Genomic DNA, 16,501 nt, shown 5'->3' on the forward strand with positions numbered 1-16,501 from the left:
TTTAAGAAAGTTGAAAATCAGTAGATCATTACTTTGAACAACAAAACTGCAACCATTTTTTTCCTGGTCTTTCTTCAGTGGGTGCACAAGTGGAGATACATATATTTTTATATATACTACATAGTACATATATATACATACTGTAGCTCTGTTGTGCTTTTTCACTTAATATTATATAAGTACTTAGTGAGGTGAAAAATTCTTCAGTTCTTAGTTGCTGTTGTTTAATTTCATACAATTAACCATAAAACATAGAAAATCAGTATGTATCAAAAGGCAATAATTAAAAAAACACACACACACACAGAATATTTCCTCTGACAGAAAAGCTTATTTTTTCAAGCGCTTAGCAGTGACCAAGCGTAGAAGGGACACCTTGGAGTGTTTTCAGGAGAGGTCTGTAGAAACTACTTTGCATAATCTCACAGCAAAAACAAATAAATCAAAAGTAAAAACTGAGGCAAACTGCCCAGAGGAAATCTAAAATTACAAAATAAAAACTTTAATGTTGCATGTGTGACCATATTCTACAATATAGTAGAGCCATCCTTCTGTCCTATTACAGTCCAGACCACCTTAAAACAAAAGGGCAACTCACTCCTGGGGGAGGTCCGGTCAAACTCTTCATTTCTATGGGTGCTAATCTTAAGTTCCTTCCCTCATGAGACTATTTGCCCATTCCGGCAGAACATTTGTGTGAAACCAAAATTTCACATATGGAACTCCCAAGTCACCCATCTGGCCCCACCCACCTTATTTTTCGGGTTGAAAATTTGTCACAGGAACAAATGTTATCTCCCACGATTTGAGAAACAAGACTGATCCAACAGCACCATTAGTGCTTTGATTCTCTATTTTCCACCCTGCAAAATGGGTTTATCAGTGTATATATGTATGTGTGTATATACACATAAAACATTATTTTGAATTATCTTCCCTATTCTGAGCTTTTCGAAAATTGTGCTTAGTTTTTATTTTGGGTACTCATCTTTTTGATAATTTATCATTATAATGGCTGCAGTGGAAATACTCATACATTCTAGTTGCCTGTAAAGTAGGTTGTCTTATATCTTATTGGGCACACTGAACAACTGCTAAGGTTTTTAAGGAGGGTACGAACTTTAAAATCAAAGGCTAGGCATTATTATTATTGGCCTCTGCCGCTTCACGTACTTTCGTATCGCAATTAGTACATTTGTTCTCTGCCTGGGAACTCCGTCGCGAAGCCGAACCAGAAAGACTCGCTGGTGCCTCCTAGGACCAGGCCCCCCCCGCCGTCTCCCCTCCCACCCCTGGGCGAGAACACGCCCTCAGTTACTGCCGGTCTGGCCCGAGCCTTAGGTAACCTCTGTTCCGAGGCGGCAGTGGCCACAGCCAGCAGCGCACGCGGGCCTCAGCGGACCCCCGCCCGCAGCGCGGCCCAGTGCACGCCGGTCCCGCTGCCCGGCGCCAGCTGCCCACTCCGCAGTGGCGGCTCCGCTCTCGACCGCGCCGTTCCGTTCGGCGGCCCGTCGGCCAGCCGCCGGCCCATGCTCTCAGCTACCAGGCGGGCTAGCCAGCTCTTCCACATCCGCTTTCCCGTTTCGAGAATGGGCGACTCCGCCTCTAAGATCGCCAGCCCCCAGGAGGCCTTGCCGGGCCGGAAGGAGCCGATCCCCGTTACGGGTAAGGACGCGGGCACGCGCAGAAGGCACTGTTATTACCGTGGCGCATGCGCATCAGCGCCCGGTGGCTGCGCGTCCTCCGCCCGCCCGGAAGAGAGCCGAGGGCCGGCCTCGGGTGGATGGTTAGGCTGGGGTCTGCGCAGGCGCGGAGAAGCTCCGACCCGGGGGCGTGGGGAGGGGTCGTAGCTTTTTCTTTGTTTGGCTTCTCACCCCCTAAAACAGCACGAAGCACTTTGATGGAATGTAGTATGTTGGTATAACTCACCTAGAGTGCAAATACCCCGGCGGCTCCAAACTTTGGGTAGGAAAAGCGCTGACCCGATTTCCGCTCTTTCTCACAGGTGTGCGCTCTCAGTGCCGGCGTCTGTGCCTCCCTCTTTCTTTCTCTTGTGTACGGTCCGCTGGGATACTGGCCACTTTCAGCGATGGTGCCGTGTTGTGTTGTCACTGGAAGCAATGGAATGATACAGAACGATGAAAACTGCAGTTTTGAGATTGTACCTCAGACCACTGTACCGATTGCAAGAATTATCCTCAGGCTTCCATTATCCTCCCTGAGTGCCCGGTTTCTCCCAATTGGCAGGCGCTGCCTCTGGCCCCGTGCTCGCGGGTCTGCCGCTATCAGCAGTCGGAGGTGTCGCTTTAAAGTTGTGCTTTACAAACTTAAAAATAGTTTTCTAATCTCATACCAAAACTTTGGGAAAATACAGTAAAAAAAAAAAAAAAAAAAAGCTAGAAAAATGATCACATGGTTGGGTGCCCAGTTATGTTAAACTACTCTAAAAGTTATTTGCATAAAGCTTAAACCTCAGTTTCTGTCGCAGGCTGGTAGCGGTTCGCAGACAGCCCAGGTCCACCAACAAGGACCATTGCCATTATCTTGGTGCAGTGCTTCTTAAAGCGTGGTCCCTACAATTAGTGTTTTAAACCCTTTGGGTAATTCTAATACACTCCATAGTTTGTAAACCACTGCTTTAGAGCTGTTGGAGGATTAAATGATTAGTCTTTTACATATGGCTCGATGCCAAGATAAAGCCTGCATTTAAAAATTCCTGGGAATTCTGTTTTTCTTTTCCTTAAAGAATTATTGAATTATAGGAGGAGGTCATAGTGAGGGTGTGCATATCATACACAGTATTTAGTATCAGTATGAGACTGGAAAAGATAGAGGTTTTTTGAATGTGGGGCAGTTTGGAAACTGACGCTGTGTAACTTGTTTCTCCATCTGCATTAGCAGTTCTGCTTCCTATGCCCCCCTCACTTCAACTCCACCTCATGGTCAGCCCTAAAAGTTTTATTTTTGACTCAAATTCAGAGAATGAGTTTTAAACTTCATTTTAAAAATAAATTCTCTTTTACAAACCAGTATTCATAAATGGATACTTAAAGGCAGTGCTTTTTCAATGCTGAACACCCCCAGCTTGTACTAAACTTCCTCTTTACACACTACAGTCTCTTTGTGTATGCCCTCCCAGACATCTAAAAAACAATAAATGAACACAAAAATCTTTTTTTTTTTGAACACAATCTTGGTCAGATTTGCAAAGTGGTACAAGATCAACTTTGACTAAAATTTAGTTCTGCTTAATCTTTTTTTTTTTTTAAGATTGATTTATTTATTTGACAAAGAGACACAGCAAGAGAAGGAACAGAAGCAGGGGGAGTGGGAGAGGGAGAAGCAGGCTTCCCGCTGAGCGGGGAGCCCCAGTGCTGGGCTCCATCCCAGGACCCTGGGATCATGACCTGAGCCGAAGGCAGACGCTTAAGGACTGAGCCACCCAGGTGCCCCTAATTCTGCTTAATCTTAACCAAAGTCTTCTCAATCACTTACCTGATAAATAAATGACATTTTTGGTAAAAGATTAACCAATATGACAGAAACGAGCCAATGATTTATTTGTCACATCCACCTAGTAAGTCTAATGGAAAACCTCAGGGTTTGGTTCTCTTCCAGGCTCTTCGGTCTTTTTATGTAGCCATGCATACATCTCTGTATCTGGACCAGTAAACTGCTTTTTTTGGTGTAGGGCCAAGCCTACAATGCATGTGCATGTGCAGTGCATATGTCCTATTGCTCAGCTGTTTTAACTCTTTTCCTGCCCAAATATTTCAGTTTTAGATTGTGGCCTTTCCAGTCCCCACTCCTGGTACAACTCCTCCCTTGACAGGTTGCCGAAGGTTCTGACTGGCCCAGAAATGGGCAGTATTACCTCCTTGGTAGGTTTTGGTGGCTGTAAGCTTGAAGCTTATGGACTTAAGTATTATTGTTTTGAAAGTCAAATTCATCTCTATCCCAACCTCCAATCTGTTTAGTAGCCCTTCACTCCTCCTTATTATCTCTGCCTGTTGTTAATTGTACCCTGACTTTCAAAAGTTCTGTGACAGAAGCATCACCTTTTGATTTTAGAAGATAAGGCCTGTTTAGTGTCTTTGGTTCAGCCTAGTACTACGCTCTGTCTTTGTGCTCTTTTACCAGATACTTTAGGTGTGAAGAGTTATCATTTTAGATTTAATCCTACCTTTTTTTGGTATTCATAAGGAAACTTACACCCTTTTATAAACTGTGGCCAAGTAGTAGATTACTACTTTGCAAGAGGGTAAGATTCAGTCCTTCAAACTTCTGTAGTGTTAAATTTCTCCCAGGCTACCTGTAGTGGATGAAAAGATAAATAGTCCTATTTTGGGTGACTGGTCACGACTAAACTTGAACTGGACTGACTCATTTGAAGCATACCCTGTTCAAGTTAGTGGGGGGTCCTGGACAGCACCGGCTGCCTGGCAGGGCATACAAGCAGTTTGCCTGATCTTATATGTGGAGGTGGTCTCTCTCTGTTTCAGTGCCTGGCTGTAAAGCAGTACTCAGAGAACTTTGGGACTGGGGGAGAAGTGGAACTCATGCTTGTTGAACTGAATTGGTGGGCAGTTAATTGCTAGAGATAGGCAGGAGGTGGAAGGCTTATACTGAGAACCTATGTTGTTAAAATGTAAGTTTATTATAGTTAGAACTAATCTTATTTCTAGTGAATTAATTACTGTAAAAGCCCAGTTTTTATTTTGTATGGCACCTTTTTTTTTTTGCATTTTGGAAATATTGCTAATCTGTTTTTTTGGTCAGATATTTGGGATTTGGAGATATCATTCAAGATAACATTGACAGCTCATATTTAATCTCTGCTTTCTTGGGCCTATATTCTTAGGTAGTGTTCACTGTATTACTGTGTTGTTGTTGTTGTTGTTTTCCTGGCAAGAGGAAGAGATGTAGAACACCTGCTCAGAGTGTACTCTTTTAAGAACTTTAAGTATAAATAGAAAAACAGTAGAACAATATGAGTAATCCAAAAGGTGGCTCCTTGGAAAACAAGTGAACTGTAACAATAAAATTTATAAACTATCTAAAAAAAAAGGAAGAAAGTACAAATACATAAAATAAGAACTGAAAAGGGGGGAGTAAATAGAAGTAGAAAACTTAAAGAATTATAAGATACTAACTCTTTGAAAATAAATTTGAAAACTTGGATGGAATAGATAATTTTTAGGCAAATATAATTGACCCAAGTTGATACCAGAAAGATCCCGTTCTTTTTAGGAAATCTTAACAGAATGATTTTTCTAGAAGAAATAAAGTCATCCAAGAGTTGCCTCCTCTCAAAGCATCGTGTTCAGACAATTTTACAGGGCACTCCTACTACTTACAACCCTGAGATCATGACCTGAGCCAAAATCAAGAGTCGGATGCTTAACCAACTAAGCCACCCAGGTGCCCCTATTTCTAATTTTTTGAGGAATCTCCATACTGTTTTCCACGGTGGCTGCACCACTTTGCATTCCCACCAACAGTACATGAGGGTTCCTTTTACTTCACATCTTCATCAACACTTGTTTCTTGTTTTTGATTTTAGCCGTTCTAACAGATGTGAGGTAGTATCTCATTGTGGTTTTGATTTGCACTTCCCTGACAATGAGGGATGTTGAGCATCTTTTCATATGTCTCTTTGGAGAAATGTCTGTTCATGTCTTATGTCCGATTTAAAATTGGATTATTATTTTTTTTTGGTATTGAGAAAATTTTCATCTTTTTATAACTTGTGGCTTAGATTTCTACTTTGCAAGAAGATAAGATTCAAACCTTCAAACTTCTTTAATGTGAAGCTTTTCCAAGGCTGCCTAAAGTGGATCAAAGCATGACTAGGCCTATTCTGGGTAATTGGTTATTATTTAACATTGTTTTGTAAGTGATAGCTAATGTAGTCAGATAGGAGGAGGCAATTAGAGATGTACAAATTGGAAAAGAGAAGGTAAAACTGCCACTAGTTTGCAGATCGGGAGATTATATACCTGGAGAATACAAGAGAATTAATAGTAAGGTATCTACTTACTAGACAACAACCAGTAGCTTTACTCTATGCAAACAACTTGTTAGAAAATATAATGGAAGAACACACCCCATTTATAACAGCAACCAAAAAAGATAAAATTTATGTATAAACTTGGCAAGAAATATGCAAGACCTATGTGAAGAAAACTTTCAAATGCTACTGAAGGACACAAAAGAAGACTTGCACAAATGGTAACACATACCAGGTTCTTGGATAAGAGGAGTGAACAGGAAACATAAGTTCTCCCTATAAGTTAATTTATAAAGGAACATGTTTTTATTTATTTATTTATTTTTATTTAAAGATTTTATTTATTTGACAGAGCACAGTGAGAGCAGGAACACAAGCAAGGGGAGTGGGGGAGGGAGAGGCAGACTTCTGGCTGAGCAGGGAGCCCGATGCGGGGCTTGATCACAGGACCCTGGGATCATGACCTGAGCTGAAGGCAGACGCTTACCGGCTGAGCCACCCAGGCGCCCCTAAAGGAACATGGTTTTAATAAAAGTACTAATATTTTTTTGTTTTATTCTAGAACCAGACACTTTAATTAAAAGAATTCATATGGAAAAATAACCAGAAAGAGTTACGTACAGTAACTGTCAAAGAAGAGCAAAGAGGGGCTGTTGGTCCTACCACATAGTAAAAGTGAAGCTTAATAACTTAATGTGATACTGGTCCATGAATAGGTAGGTCAATGGGATAGAATAGAAAGATCAGAAATTCTTAAATATATATGGAAATGTAGTATATCATAAAGGTGATATCTCAAATCAGTGGGGAAAAGATGGAGCATTCAATAATAAATGGTTATCGGACAACTGGGTAGCCATATGGAAAAAGAAAAAGTTGGATCTGTACTTTACCTCATAAACCAGAATAAGTTCCCAAACAGATATTTGATGATAATAGCTCATGCTTATTGGGTGTGTGCTGTAGGTCAGGCACTCTAGTAATTACTTTACATTTACTAAGACATTTAATCCTCACAGTAACCCCCTGGGGTAGTAATTATTATTAACCCCATTTGTTGATGTGGAAACTGAGGCCCATATGGGTTAGGTGACTTATCCAAGGTCATATAGCTAGTAAGTGATGCAGCTGGGACATGAATGTGGGCTATTTGGCTCTAGAGTTTGTGATCTTAACTACTGTTTTTTCATTTAGTTACTTGTGAAAATGAAACAATTTAAGTGAGAAAGGGAGAATTCCTTTATAATCTTGGGATGAGGAAGGCCTTTCCAACTATGACTTGAAAAACAGAAGACTTAAAAAATTGATAAATTAGATCACATCAAAGTAAAAATATTCTCATGGCAAAAATTACCATAAGCAAATTCAAAAGACAGACTGGGGTAAATATTTGCAACTTATAAGTGAAGGACTGTTCTCCCTAATATATAAGAAGCTCCTAGAAATTAATAAAAAAACACCAACATCCATTAGAAAAATAGGCAGAGGTTATAAACAGATAGTTTATAGAAAAGCAAGTACAATTGGCTCTTAAACATATAAAGGGGTGTTCAACTTCACTCATAATGAGGAGGATGCAAACACCATTTTTCATTTTTCAGATTGGCAAAAATCCAGAACTTTGATGGTACACTCTGTTGGTAAATCCTTAAGGAAAAAGGCACTCTTGTACATTGCTGGCGAGAGTGTAAACTGGCTCCACTCTTATGGAAGGTAATTTGGCAATATCTATAAAAAATTTAAATGCATATACCTTTTGACCCAGGAATTCAATTCTGGGAATTTATCCTACAGATACACTTGCATGCATGCCAAATGATGACTATACCAGGTTATTCACTGCAGCTTTGTTTGCGGTAGCCAAAGATTGGAAACAACCCAAATGCCCATCAATGGGGGCTAGTTAAATAAATTGTGGTTCATCCTCACAATGGAATATGCAGCTGTAAAAAAGAACGTGGAAAATCTATATGAATGGGTATGGAGAGATTGCCAAGATACAGTGTTATGTGAAAAAAGCAGGGTCAGAACAGTGTTAATATGGTATGCTAATTTTTGTGTGAACAGAGAGGAAAATAATAAGATGTGTGCACAAAGAAACTTTGAAAGGATAGCTAAGAAGCTAATAGCTCTGGAGAGGGCTATGCGGTGAGCTGAAGATGGATGGGACACACAAGTGGGAGACTTTCCTTCGTGCTTTCTTGTAACTTGATTCTTGTAATGTGACTGCATTATTGAGTTAACTCCACTATGAGGATGATCTCTCTCTGTGGTTTTTAGTTTAATTGACCACCTTTCTATCATCTTTTGTCATCCCTATTTCAAGTTCTTATTCTTTTTTAAATTTTGCTCTCTTTTTCTTGTCAAGTAAGTCTTTTTTTCTTCCCCAACTTGCTTTTGTAATCAAAATCTACATTTTGGCGTGATTTAAAAAATCTAAATTTAGAGGGTGAAATTGGAATAAGTTAATCCAAGTCATTTTACATTTCATAAATATTCATTTTTATTGAAGCATCAATTGTGGTGGCATCATTTATACAAAGAAAAGATCTTTGGGGACAAATTCCTTCCACTATTATGTAGAAGGCAGTATGTGTATTTCTTTTATTTTGAGTGATGTACATAGAGTTTTAAAAGAAAATGATAGAAAACAATTTTCCTTTTAGAAAAATTTTCCCCAATGTGTGATTAATTTCTAAATTGGAGGACACAACTATTATTTTTCCTCTTTGCATCTTGTCTAAAGCTCTTTATTTTACCCTCTGTTTCAGAACCCTCAGTGTTTCCCTGAAGTCCCTGGGAAAAGGGTATTCCATACCTCCTGTGATCTGATCCTTACCTTCCCAGCCTTTCTTCCTGCTGTGCCCCATAGAACCCCATCCTCTGGCTAACATGTTTCTGTGTTCTGCCTCTGGAGTTGCTCATGTGATTCTACCCAAGTGGGTTCCACATTGTCAGTGTTTTCATTTAGTCATTCATTTAGGCAGTCTATTAAATGCCTGCTTAGGTAAAATATTGTTTTCCATATATTCTTATCCTACCTCATCCTCAAAAATTGCCCTGATTGGATTCCATTTCTCCTATAAATGCATCCCTTTTCTCTCCAACCTAAGTGATTCTTTTCTTCTTTTCTTTTCTTTTTCTTTTCTCGTCTCCTCTCTTCTTTTCTTTCTTTCTTTTTTAAAGATTTTATTTATTTGACACGGAGAGAGAACACAAGCAGGGGGAGAGGGAGAGGGAGAAGCATGCTCCCCGGTGATCACGATGCGGGGCTTGATCCCAGGATCCTGGGATCATGACCTGAGCTGAAGGCAGATGCTAAACAGACTGAGCCACCCATGTGCCCCAATCCCTTTCTTTTCTTCTGGACAAATAATTACATACTGTTGCATGAATCCTCCTCTTGGATCTTGTATTGTTACTTAGATGTTGTGTTACTACCCAGGTTGTTAAATCTATGTCTTATCTCTTCATATGAGGGGGAGCTCCCTTGAAAGATGGCTGTCCAGAGGGAGGAGCCCTCTTTCACTCCTTGAAGGGAGGGGCTGGCTATGGTTGATACTGTTTTATCCTTTAGTTTGTAGTACTTCACAGAGGACACTGTCTACATCAGGCACTCAGTTATGGTTTGCGAATATTGGGGAAAGTATAACTAATGCTGGTTGAAGGTGGTCTTTTTGTGTGACCATTGTGACACAGAGAAGCTAACATAGCTGATCTTTTTGTCCCTGGGGTATATATTCTAAAATGTTTTTTCATTAGTAGTGATAGATTTGGGCTGATTTCAGACTTTCTTCTCAATTACTCTTGTCACCAGTAGTAAACTTTTCTGTTGGCCAGGGTGAATGATGAGGAGCCCCTCACCTTTAAATCTCTAAACAGGGACTTGGCTAGGAATCTGTAGCAGTGGTTGGGAAAGAGGCATCCTCTCAGCACAATCCATGGGGGACCCTGGTGTGCTTCCTTCAGGATCAGGGGTGACAGCAAGCCCCTGCTTCAGCTGGGGGAGGGAGGAGAGTGAGGACAGTTGAGGTGAGAAATGGGAAGTTGGTTGGATGAGACATTAGCCTGTGACATGGGCCCCAAGAGAGCCAGTGGCCTCCACGCCCTCAGCAAGAACCAGAGTGGAACCTCTTTGCTAGGCTTGGTCTGCCCCTTCATAGACCCAGTGTCTTGCCAGCCATCACCCCTGCTGCCTTGGCAGATGGCCGGACGCCTTACCATGCCACGGCAGCTGGCTGGCCCTGTCATCTTGCACCAGCCAAAATCTTCGAACTCTGGTGAAGTATGGAAGGCTGAATTGTGCAAAAGATGGATTCAGAGTGTCAATGCACGATGAGTGAAAGTTGTGGATCCTCTGTATCCTGTTCTCTCATCTCTCTTCCATCATAAATTCCCAGTTTGTCTGAGAGCATCCAGTAGCTAATGTTTTGTGAAAACGTAGCACTAGACTGCAAACTACTTAAGGGCAGGAGTTGGTTTATTCGTTATGCCTGGAACACAGTAGGCTGACAATAAATATTTGAGGAATGACTGACTGCAGCATATTAGGTCGTGAGCAGTAGCACGCTTAATAGACATACACATATTATGTATAATGGCACTTAGTAGGTAGTCAGTAAATGTCAGAATGCATAATGGAGAGAACAGTGCACTGAAGAAGACAGGAAGGGTAGGGATTTGGGGCCTTGGGATTGCCATTGTTTGCTGGTTTCCAAAATGTTAATGGATTTTCCTCCCATACCAGAAAACTTTATCAGCTGGACAGAATTTCTGCAGCCAAATGGAAATGTATGTGATGAGGAGTTGGCCATACTTGAGGAATGGAGTGTCCGTCTACTCTGTTACACGATGGCAATTTCCTTACTTGCTGCTGCTTTTCTTTCCTGTAGTTCAGAGCATCAGTCCAGGCTTAGCTTCACAGAACTGAGTTTCTGCCATGCTTCCCAGAGATTTCGTTACAGCACACTTCTGCTGGGCATGGGTTTGTCATGGTTTAGTGTCTTCTTATTTTAACTTGTATCTAAGCTAAGAGATAGTAAGAGGTTGGCAGTACCTGACAACGGTCTTATCTTTGAATAAGCAGAATTGGCACTTGCTGGCATTGCCCCCTTCACTGCCCTCATTTTATTGCTGCTTTACTCCTTCTATCCCTCTTTTCATGGATGGCTAGCTTCTTTCTAATCACTCTTGCCTGCAGATGGCTCCTGAAATCTAGATCTCATTTTGCAAAAGTTCTGCTTTTCCATTTCCATTTTCCTAAAGACGTTTAGGATTTGACTGTCCTGCCATAACCCTAAACTCAGTTCTAAAATCATACTTACCATTTTGCCTTCAAAACATTGGATACATATTTTAATTTCTCCATTTCTGTCGGTGGTACTGCTACACCCTCAAGTCCCCCAAACCTTAGTTGCATTTGTTTCTGAACCTGGCCTCTGTATTTAATATGTCCCTCCTCCAATAAGTCTTGATCCTTGTTTTCTCTATTAGTCAGGGTTCTCCAGAGAAACAGAATCAGTGGGATATATATAGATATATAGAAAGAAATTTATTACGAGAGATTGGCTTACATGGTAATGGAAGCTGAGAAGTCCAAGATTTGCCATATGTAAGCTGGAGGCCCAGGATAGCGTGGTTCTAGTCCAGCTCTGAAGGCCGGTTCTCAGGCCTTCAGAGCTGGACTAGTGTAAGTCCTAGTCCAAGTCCTAAGGTCTGAGGGCAGTAGAAGATGGATGCCCCAGTTCAAGCAGAGAGAGCACATTCACCCTTTCTCCATCTTTTTGTTCTAACCTGATCAGATTGGGTGAAGCCTCCCCACACTGATGGGCGCCATCTTTTTTACCCAGTGTACCCATTCCAATGCTAATCTCATCCAGAAGCACCTTCACAGGCACACCCAGGAATAAGGTTTTACCAGCCATCTGGGCATCCCTTAGCCCAGTCAAGTTGACACATAAAATAACCATTACACTTTCCTTGGTCTCTGCCTTCATTCTCCTCAGTCTGCTCTGACTGCTGCTATCAGACATCTGTTTAATCCTCAAATTTCATAGTATCACTGCTTGGGAAATAATGGTGACTGTATGTGATCGGTGTGATTGTAACTGAACTCAAGGGTACATCACTTGGGTGCATCAAATTGAACACAACCCAAAGAAGTGTTGAAAGCAAAGAACTTTTTTTTTGCAATTTTTTTATTATGTTCATCACCATACATTACATCATTAGTTTTTGAAGTAGTGTTCCATGATTCATTGTTTGCATATAACACCCAGTGCTCCATGCAGAACGTGCCCTCTTTAATACCCATCACCAGGCTAACCCATCCTCCCACCCCCCTCCCCTCTAGCAAAGAACTTTTTATTACTTACTGTAAGTAAGGAGTCAGGGAGATAGCTCTCAAAGCACTGTCTTCCCATGGGGTTAGTACAAGAAGCTTTTATTCAGTGTATTGGGGGTGGGGGCAGAGAGCTTGCATATACATTAAGGAACTTATGCCTAATCTGTTATTAGGCACTTCGGTTCAATTGCTCATGCCTAGCCTGTCAACATGCTAGTGCATACATTGCTCAAAAAATGGCAGGAAGCCCCACCCGTAGGAGGAGATCTTAGTATTATAATGAGCTAAAGGTACCTTCAGGACAACTTGGGGGCTTCTGCACAGGTCCTCAGCTCCCAACCCACTCAAGCTGACTCACTGGTGGGGCTCTCAGGCCAACACCTACCTAGCTAGACCTCTCCTTGGCAGGAACTGCTGGTTTTCAAAAACAGAACTCATTCCTTCCCTGCTTTTGTCCTTTCCCTCTCCTCCCTTCTACCGATAGCTTGCAGCACTCTGATTTGAGTAACTTCTGTTTGCATCCTAGCTAACATGATGACACTCTTCATCCTGGAGTTAGAAACTTCCTCTGCCTTGCTAACTTCAGTGTTCCTGGTCTCTACACCACTGGCCGCCCCACCCCCCAGCTGGCTCTGCTCTTAGTTCCTTCCTTCTAGGACATTTGCTTTCTTCCTCACAGCCCGTCTAAATCTTCCTGGGTCTTTCAAGGCTCAACTCAGTTCTTTCCCTTCCATGCTGCCTTTTGGGAGTGGTTTCAATTTTGATTGCTCTTAAGAGTTTGTTGTGGAACTATAGCTCTGGGGCCTCGTTTTGTACTTTCGTTCCACTGTGTCTCAGGGAGGGGAAAGTTGAGTTCCTTTAGTCTATTTGGAGCTCAGTGATTGCTATTCTTCTCCCGGGTGGTTCCTGAGCTCTTAGTCTGGTTATGGTGCCCTGCTGGCATTGGCACGGTTCCTGGGTTACGAGCACTAGGCTGCTGCTTGGTTTTCTGGTATCTTTCTCCTGGATGTCCTATCAAAGTGCTCTTCCTATTTGGTGAGATACTTGACCGCTTTGACTCATGATCCTGTTAAAAGATAAACTGAGGCATATTACATTTTTTAAGAGTTTATTTGAGCCAAAGTTGACTCGAATTGGGCAGCATCCAATCTAGCAGACAGAAAAGAGCTCCAAGGAGCTTGTACAAACATGAAGGACTTTTTATTGGCAGAAGGGAATGGAAACAAGGAAGTTAGATTAGATAAAAAAAGCAGGTTGGTTATTACAATGATATGTCCCCCCAGGCAATGGCAGACTGCTTAACTAGTGTTGATCAGGCAATTCCTGTTTGACTGGTTTAGGATTTCATTTCTGCAAGAGCCAAAACTGTAACTAAGTTAAGTCTTGGTTTGGTGATGTAGGGCTTTGCATAAGTGACTCTATTTTGAGCCAAATGTCTTGTTTTATTTTTTTTAACAATGCCAGATGCTTGATTTTACCTTGACCCAAGACCACCATATCCTCTGGGTTAGCTGGGATCTCTTCTGTAAGCTGTGTCTCTTACGAAAGGTCAAATAAGGTTATTGTCCTTTATAAAGAGAGACATGGTTCCTTACAGTTCTGTAGGGCTTTAGTATGATTTTTTTGTGAGCAAATCTACAGTGTTTCTCAGCAGGGTATATTTCTGATCCACTAGCTTGTTGTTGAGTAAGTGTATTAAATTTGCATTATAATATAAGAAAGACTGGTAATAGTGAAAGTGGAAAAAATGCAGAGTTACAATATGTTCCAATGAATATATTATCATTACATTTTTAAAAAATGAGGGATAAAATTGAGAAACATTGAATGTCTTCCCAGAGCATGTATAGAAAATGAATTCTTTTGAAAATGTTACCATGGCAAAGTAATAACACTAGTGTTGAATCTTCTGTAACTTTTTCATATTTTACCTTTGATTATTTTTATTTGTAGTTTGCTGTTAGGTAATTTATGTTTTGCTTAGGTCAAATGCAGTGTGAAAAATTAAAAAGCATTGTTCACATGAGACCGAAACTTATTCTTTGGCCAACTAAAAAAAAAAATTGATATTTTAACAGATTTTACCCAAAAGGCAAGAGTCATGAAAATGAAATACTGTGAGGGAATTCATAGCTTTCCAGCTGGAGAAAATGAAAGCTAAAGTAAAAAATCCTGAATGTATCGTAGTTAGCAGATGAAAAGAAAACCATGTTAGAGTTTGCAGAATGGAGTAGCCAGCTGTCAAATAGAGCCCCAGAGAAAACACTGCATTGCTGAAAACCTCTATTTCCTTATCTCTTCTTAAGAGCCAATTCATAGAGCGCTACGTCATCCAGCAGTCAGCCTTCTGCAGCAACTCCTGCTGGTCCCCAGAGTTCCTGGCTAACCACTTAGCATTCCTCACACACCGAGATGTGTGCACTGGCTTGAAGAAGCACCGCACAGAGCTCCCCGCTCCCCCCACCGAGGACTGCAGCGGGCCTGATAACAGCCCGAGCTCAGGCGGGGGCTCTCCCTGACAACCGGAGGCAGGTTGCTGGGAGACCGCATACCTCCAAGAGTAGAAACTGCACCCAACTGCCTCTGAATGTAAAAAAGGTTTGAGGAGCCCCTTGCAGATAACTTTTTATTTTAAGAAACTGAAAAACAAAATTTTTTTTTTTCTTCTGCAGGATTATGTTCATCCTGTGAAGCTCTGTGGATTTATTTTGTTAAGTGGAATAGAAGGGAATAATTATTTTCTGATGAAAATTAGGAGTTGGGCGAATGAGATTATGTCGCCCTTTGCTGCAGTCATTTCGGGGTAACACACCCGATTCAAGGAATAAGCTGTATAAATTTGAATATGAATTTCCAGGGGCAATATAGGAACCAAGAGATTTCTATTAGTATAATGCTGGAACTTAGGACCGAACTATTTTGGTTCATGAAAAACCTGACAGTTTTTTCTTTCTCAGGATAAGGAGATCTGTTAAAGAGTTGAGGTTTACGCTTCGTTTTATGGATATGTTTGCTTTGGAACTTGCAGGATGCTTGACAAAATTGATATAATTTTAAAAATGAGGATTCTCCTACAGTTATCTCCAAATGGTCACATTACACTAATTAGAAAGGAAACAAGCGGTCTCTGCCCTGAGTCTCTAGTTTGTCTACCCAGTGAATCTGGGACTGGGCACTTCCTGCTGCTCCAGAATGGGCTGGCCTTGAGGCCAGCCAGTCTGTGCTGAGATGACTTCTCCTTGCCTCAGGGCCTTTATTACTTAAATCTCAGATTTTTATTTATGTTTATGCTCAAAGTTGGATTTGTCAGTAAGTTTTTAATTATTCTCATTCTCTTCTCCCAACTTCCCAAGTAACCAGTGTCCAAAACCTTGTTGGTGTATTATAAAAATGGATCAGTATGTATTCTCTGCATCTCGCTCTTCTTACTTACTAGTACACTGTGGAAATACCTCCAAATAGCTGGCATTATCTTAAAATATTCTTTTTTAAAAAAGTAATGGACTTTATTTATTTGAGCAGTTTTAGATTTGTAGAAAAACTGAGTGGGAAGTGTGGAGGATTCCCATATATACACACTCCCCCACCCCACGTTTCTCCTATTGTTAACATTTAGCATTAGCGTGGTAGATTTGTTGCAGTCGATGAGCCAATATTGACACACTATTATTAACCAAAGTCCATACTGTACATTAGGGTTCATTTTTTATTTTGTGTATTCTGTGTGTCTTGACAAATCTATAGTGACATGTATCCAACCATTAGAGTATCATACAAAACAGTCTGCTCTAAAAGTCCCGTGTTCTGCCTATTTATCTGCCTGTTTCTCTCTTCCTGCTGAACCCCTGGCAACCACTTACCTTTTCACTGCCTTCATAGTTTTGCTTTTCCAAAAACGTCATACATGTGGAATCACAGAGTACGTATCCTTTTCAAATTGGCTTCTTTCACTTAGCAGTACACATTGAGGGTTCCTCCATATCTTGATAGCTCATTTCAGTGCTGAATAATATTCCATTGTATGAGTGTACCATAGTTTGTTTAGCCATTCACCTACTAAAGAATATCTTGGTTGTTTTCAAGTTTCAGTAATTATGAATAAAGCTACTATAAACATTCTTGTACAAGTTTTGTGTGGACATGTTTTT

The 16,501-nt window shown here is 41.0% G+C and overlaps 1 protein-coding gene across 2 annotated transcripts in view; it reads left to right on the forward strand.

The window, feature by feature from the left end:
• Positions 1-1,290: 1,290 nt before the first annotated feature.
• The window catches only part of MSRA (methionine sulfoxide reductase A), a 431,046-nt gene continuing 415,835 nt past the window's right edge, over positions 1,291-16,501 (forward strand). Inside the window, exon 1 of one of the 2 annotated variants that reach the window (XM_035022659.1) lies at positions 1,291-1,665. In XM_035022659.1, the coding sequence (XP_034878550.1) occupies positions 1,530-1,665 (136 nt within the window). In that variant the 5' untranslated portion in view covers positions 1,291-1,529. The remainder of the gene's footprint in view (positions 1,666-16,501) is intronic. The other variant, XM_035022657.1, reaches the window with a different exon arrangement.

This window comes from Mirounga leonina, unplaced genomic scaffold, assembly GCF_011800145.1.
Source record: "Mirounga leonina isolate KUSES-001 unplaced genomic scaffold, KU_Mleo_1.0 Mir_176, whole genome shotgun sequence".
NCBI classification, from domain to species: domain Eukaryota; kingdom Metazoa; phylum Chordata; class Mammalia; order Carnivora; family Phocidae; genus Mirounga; species Mirounga leonina.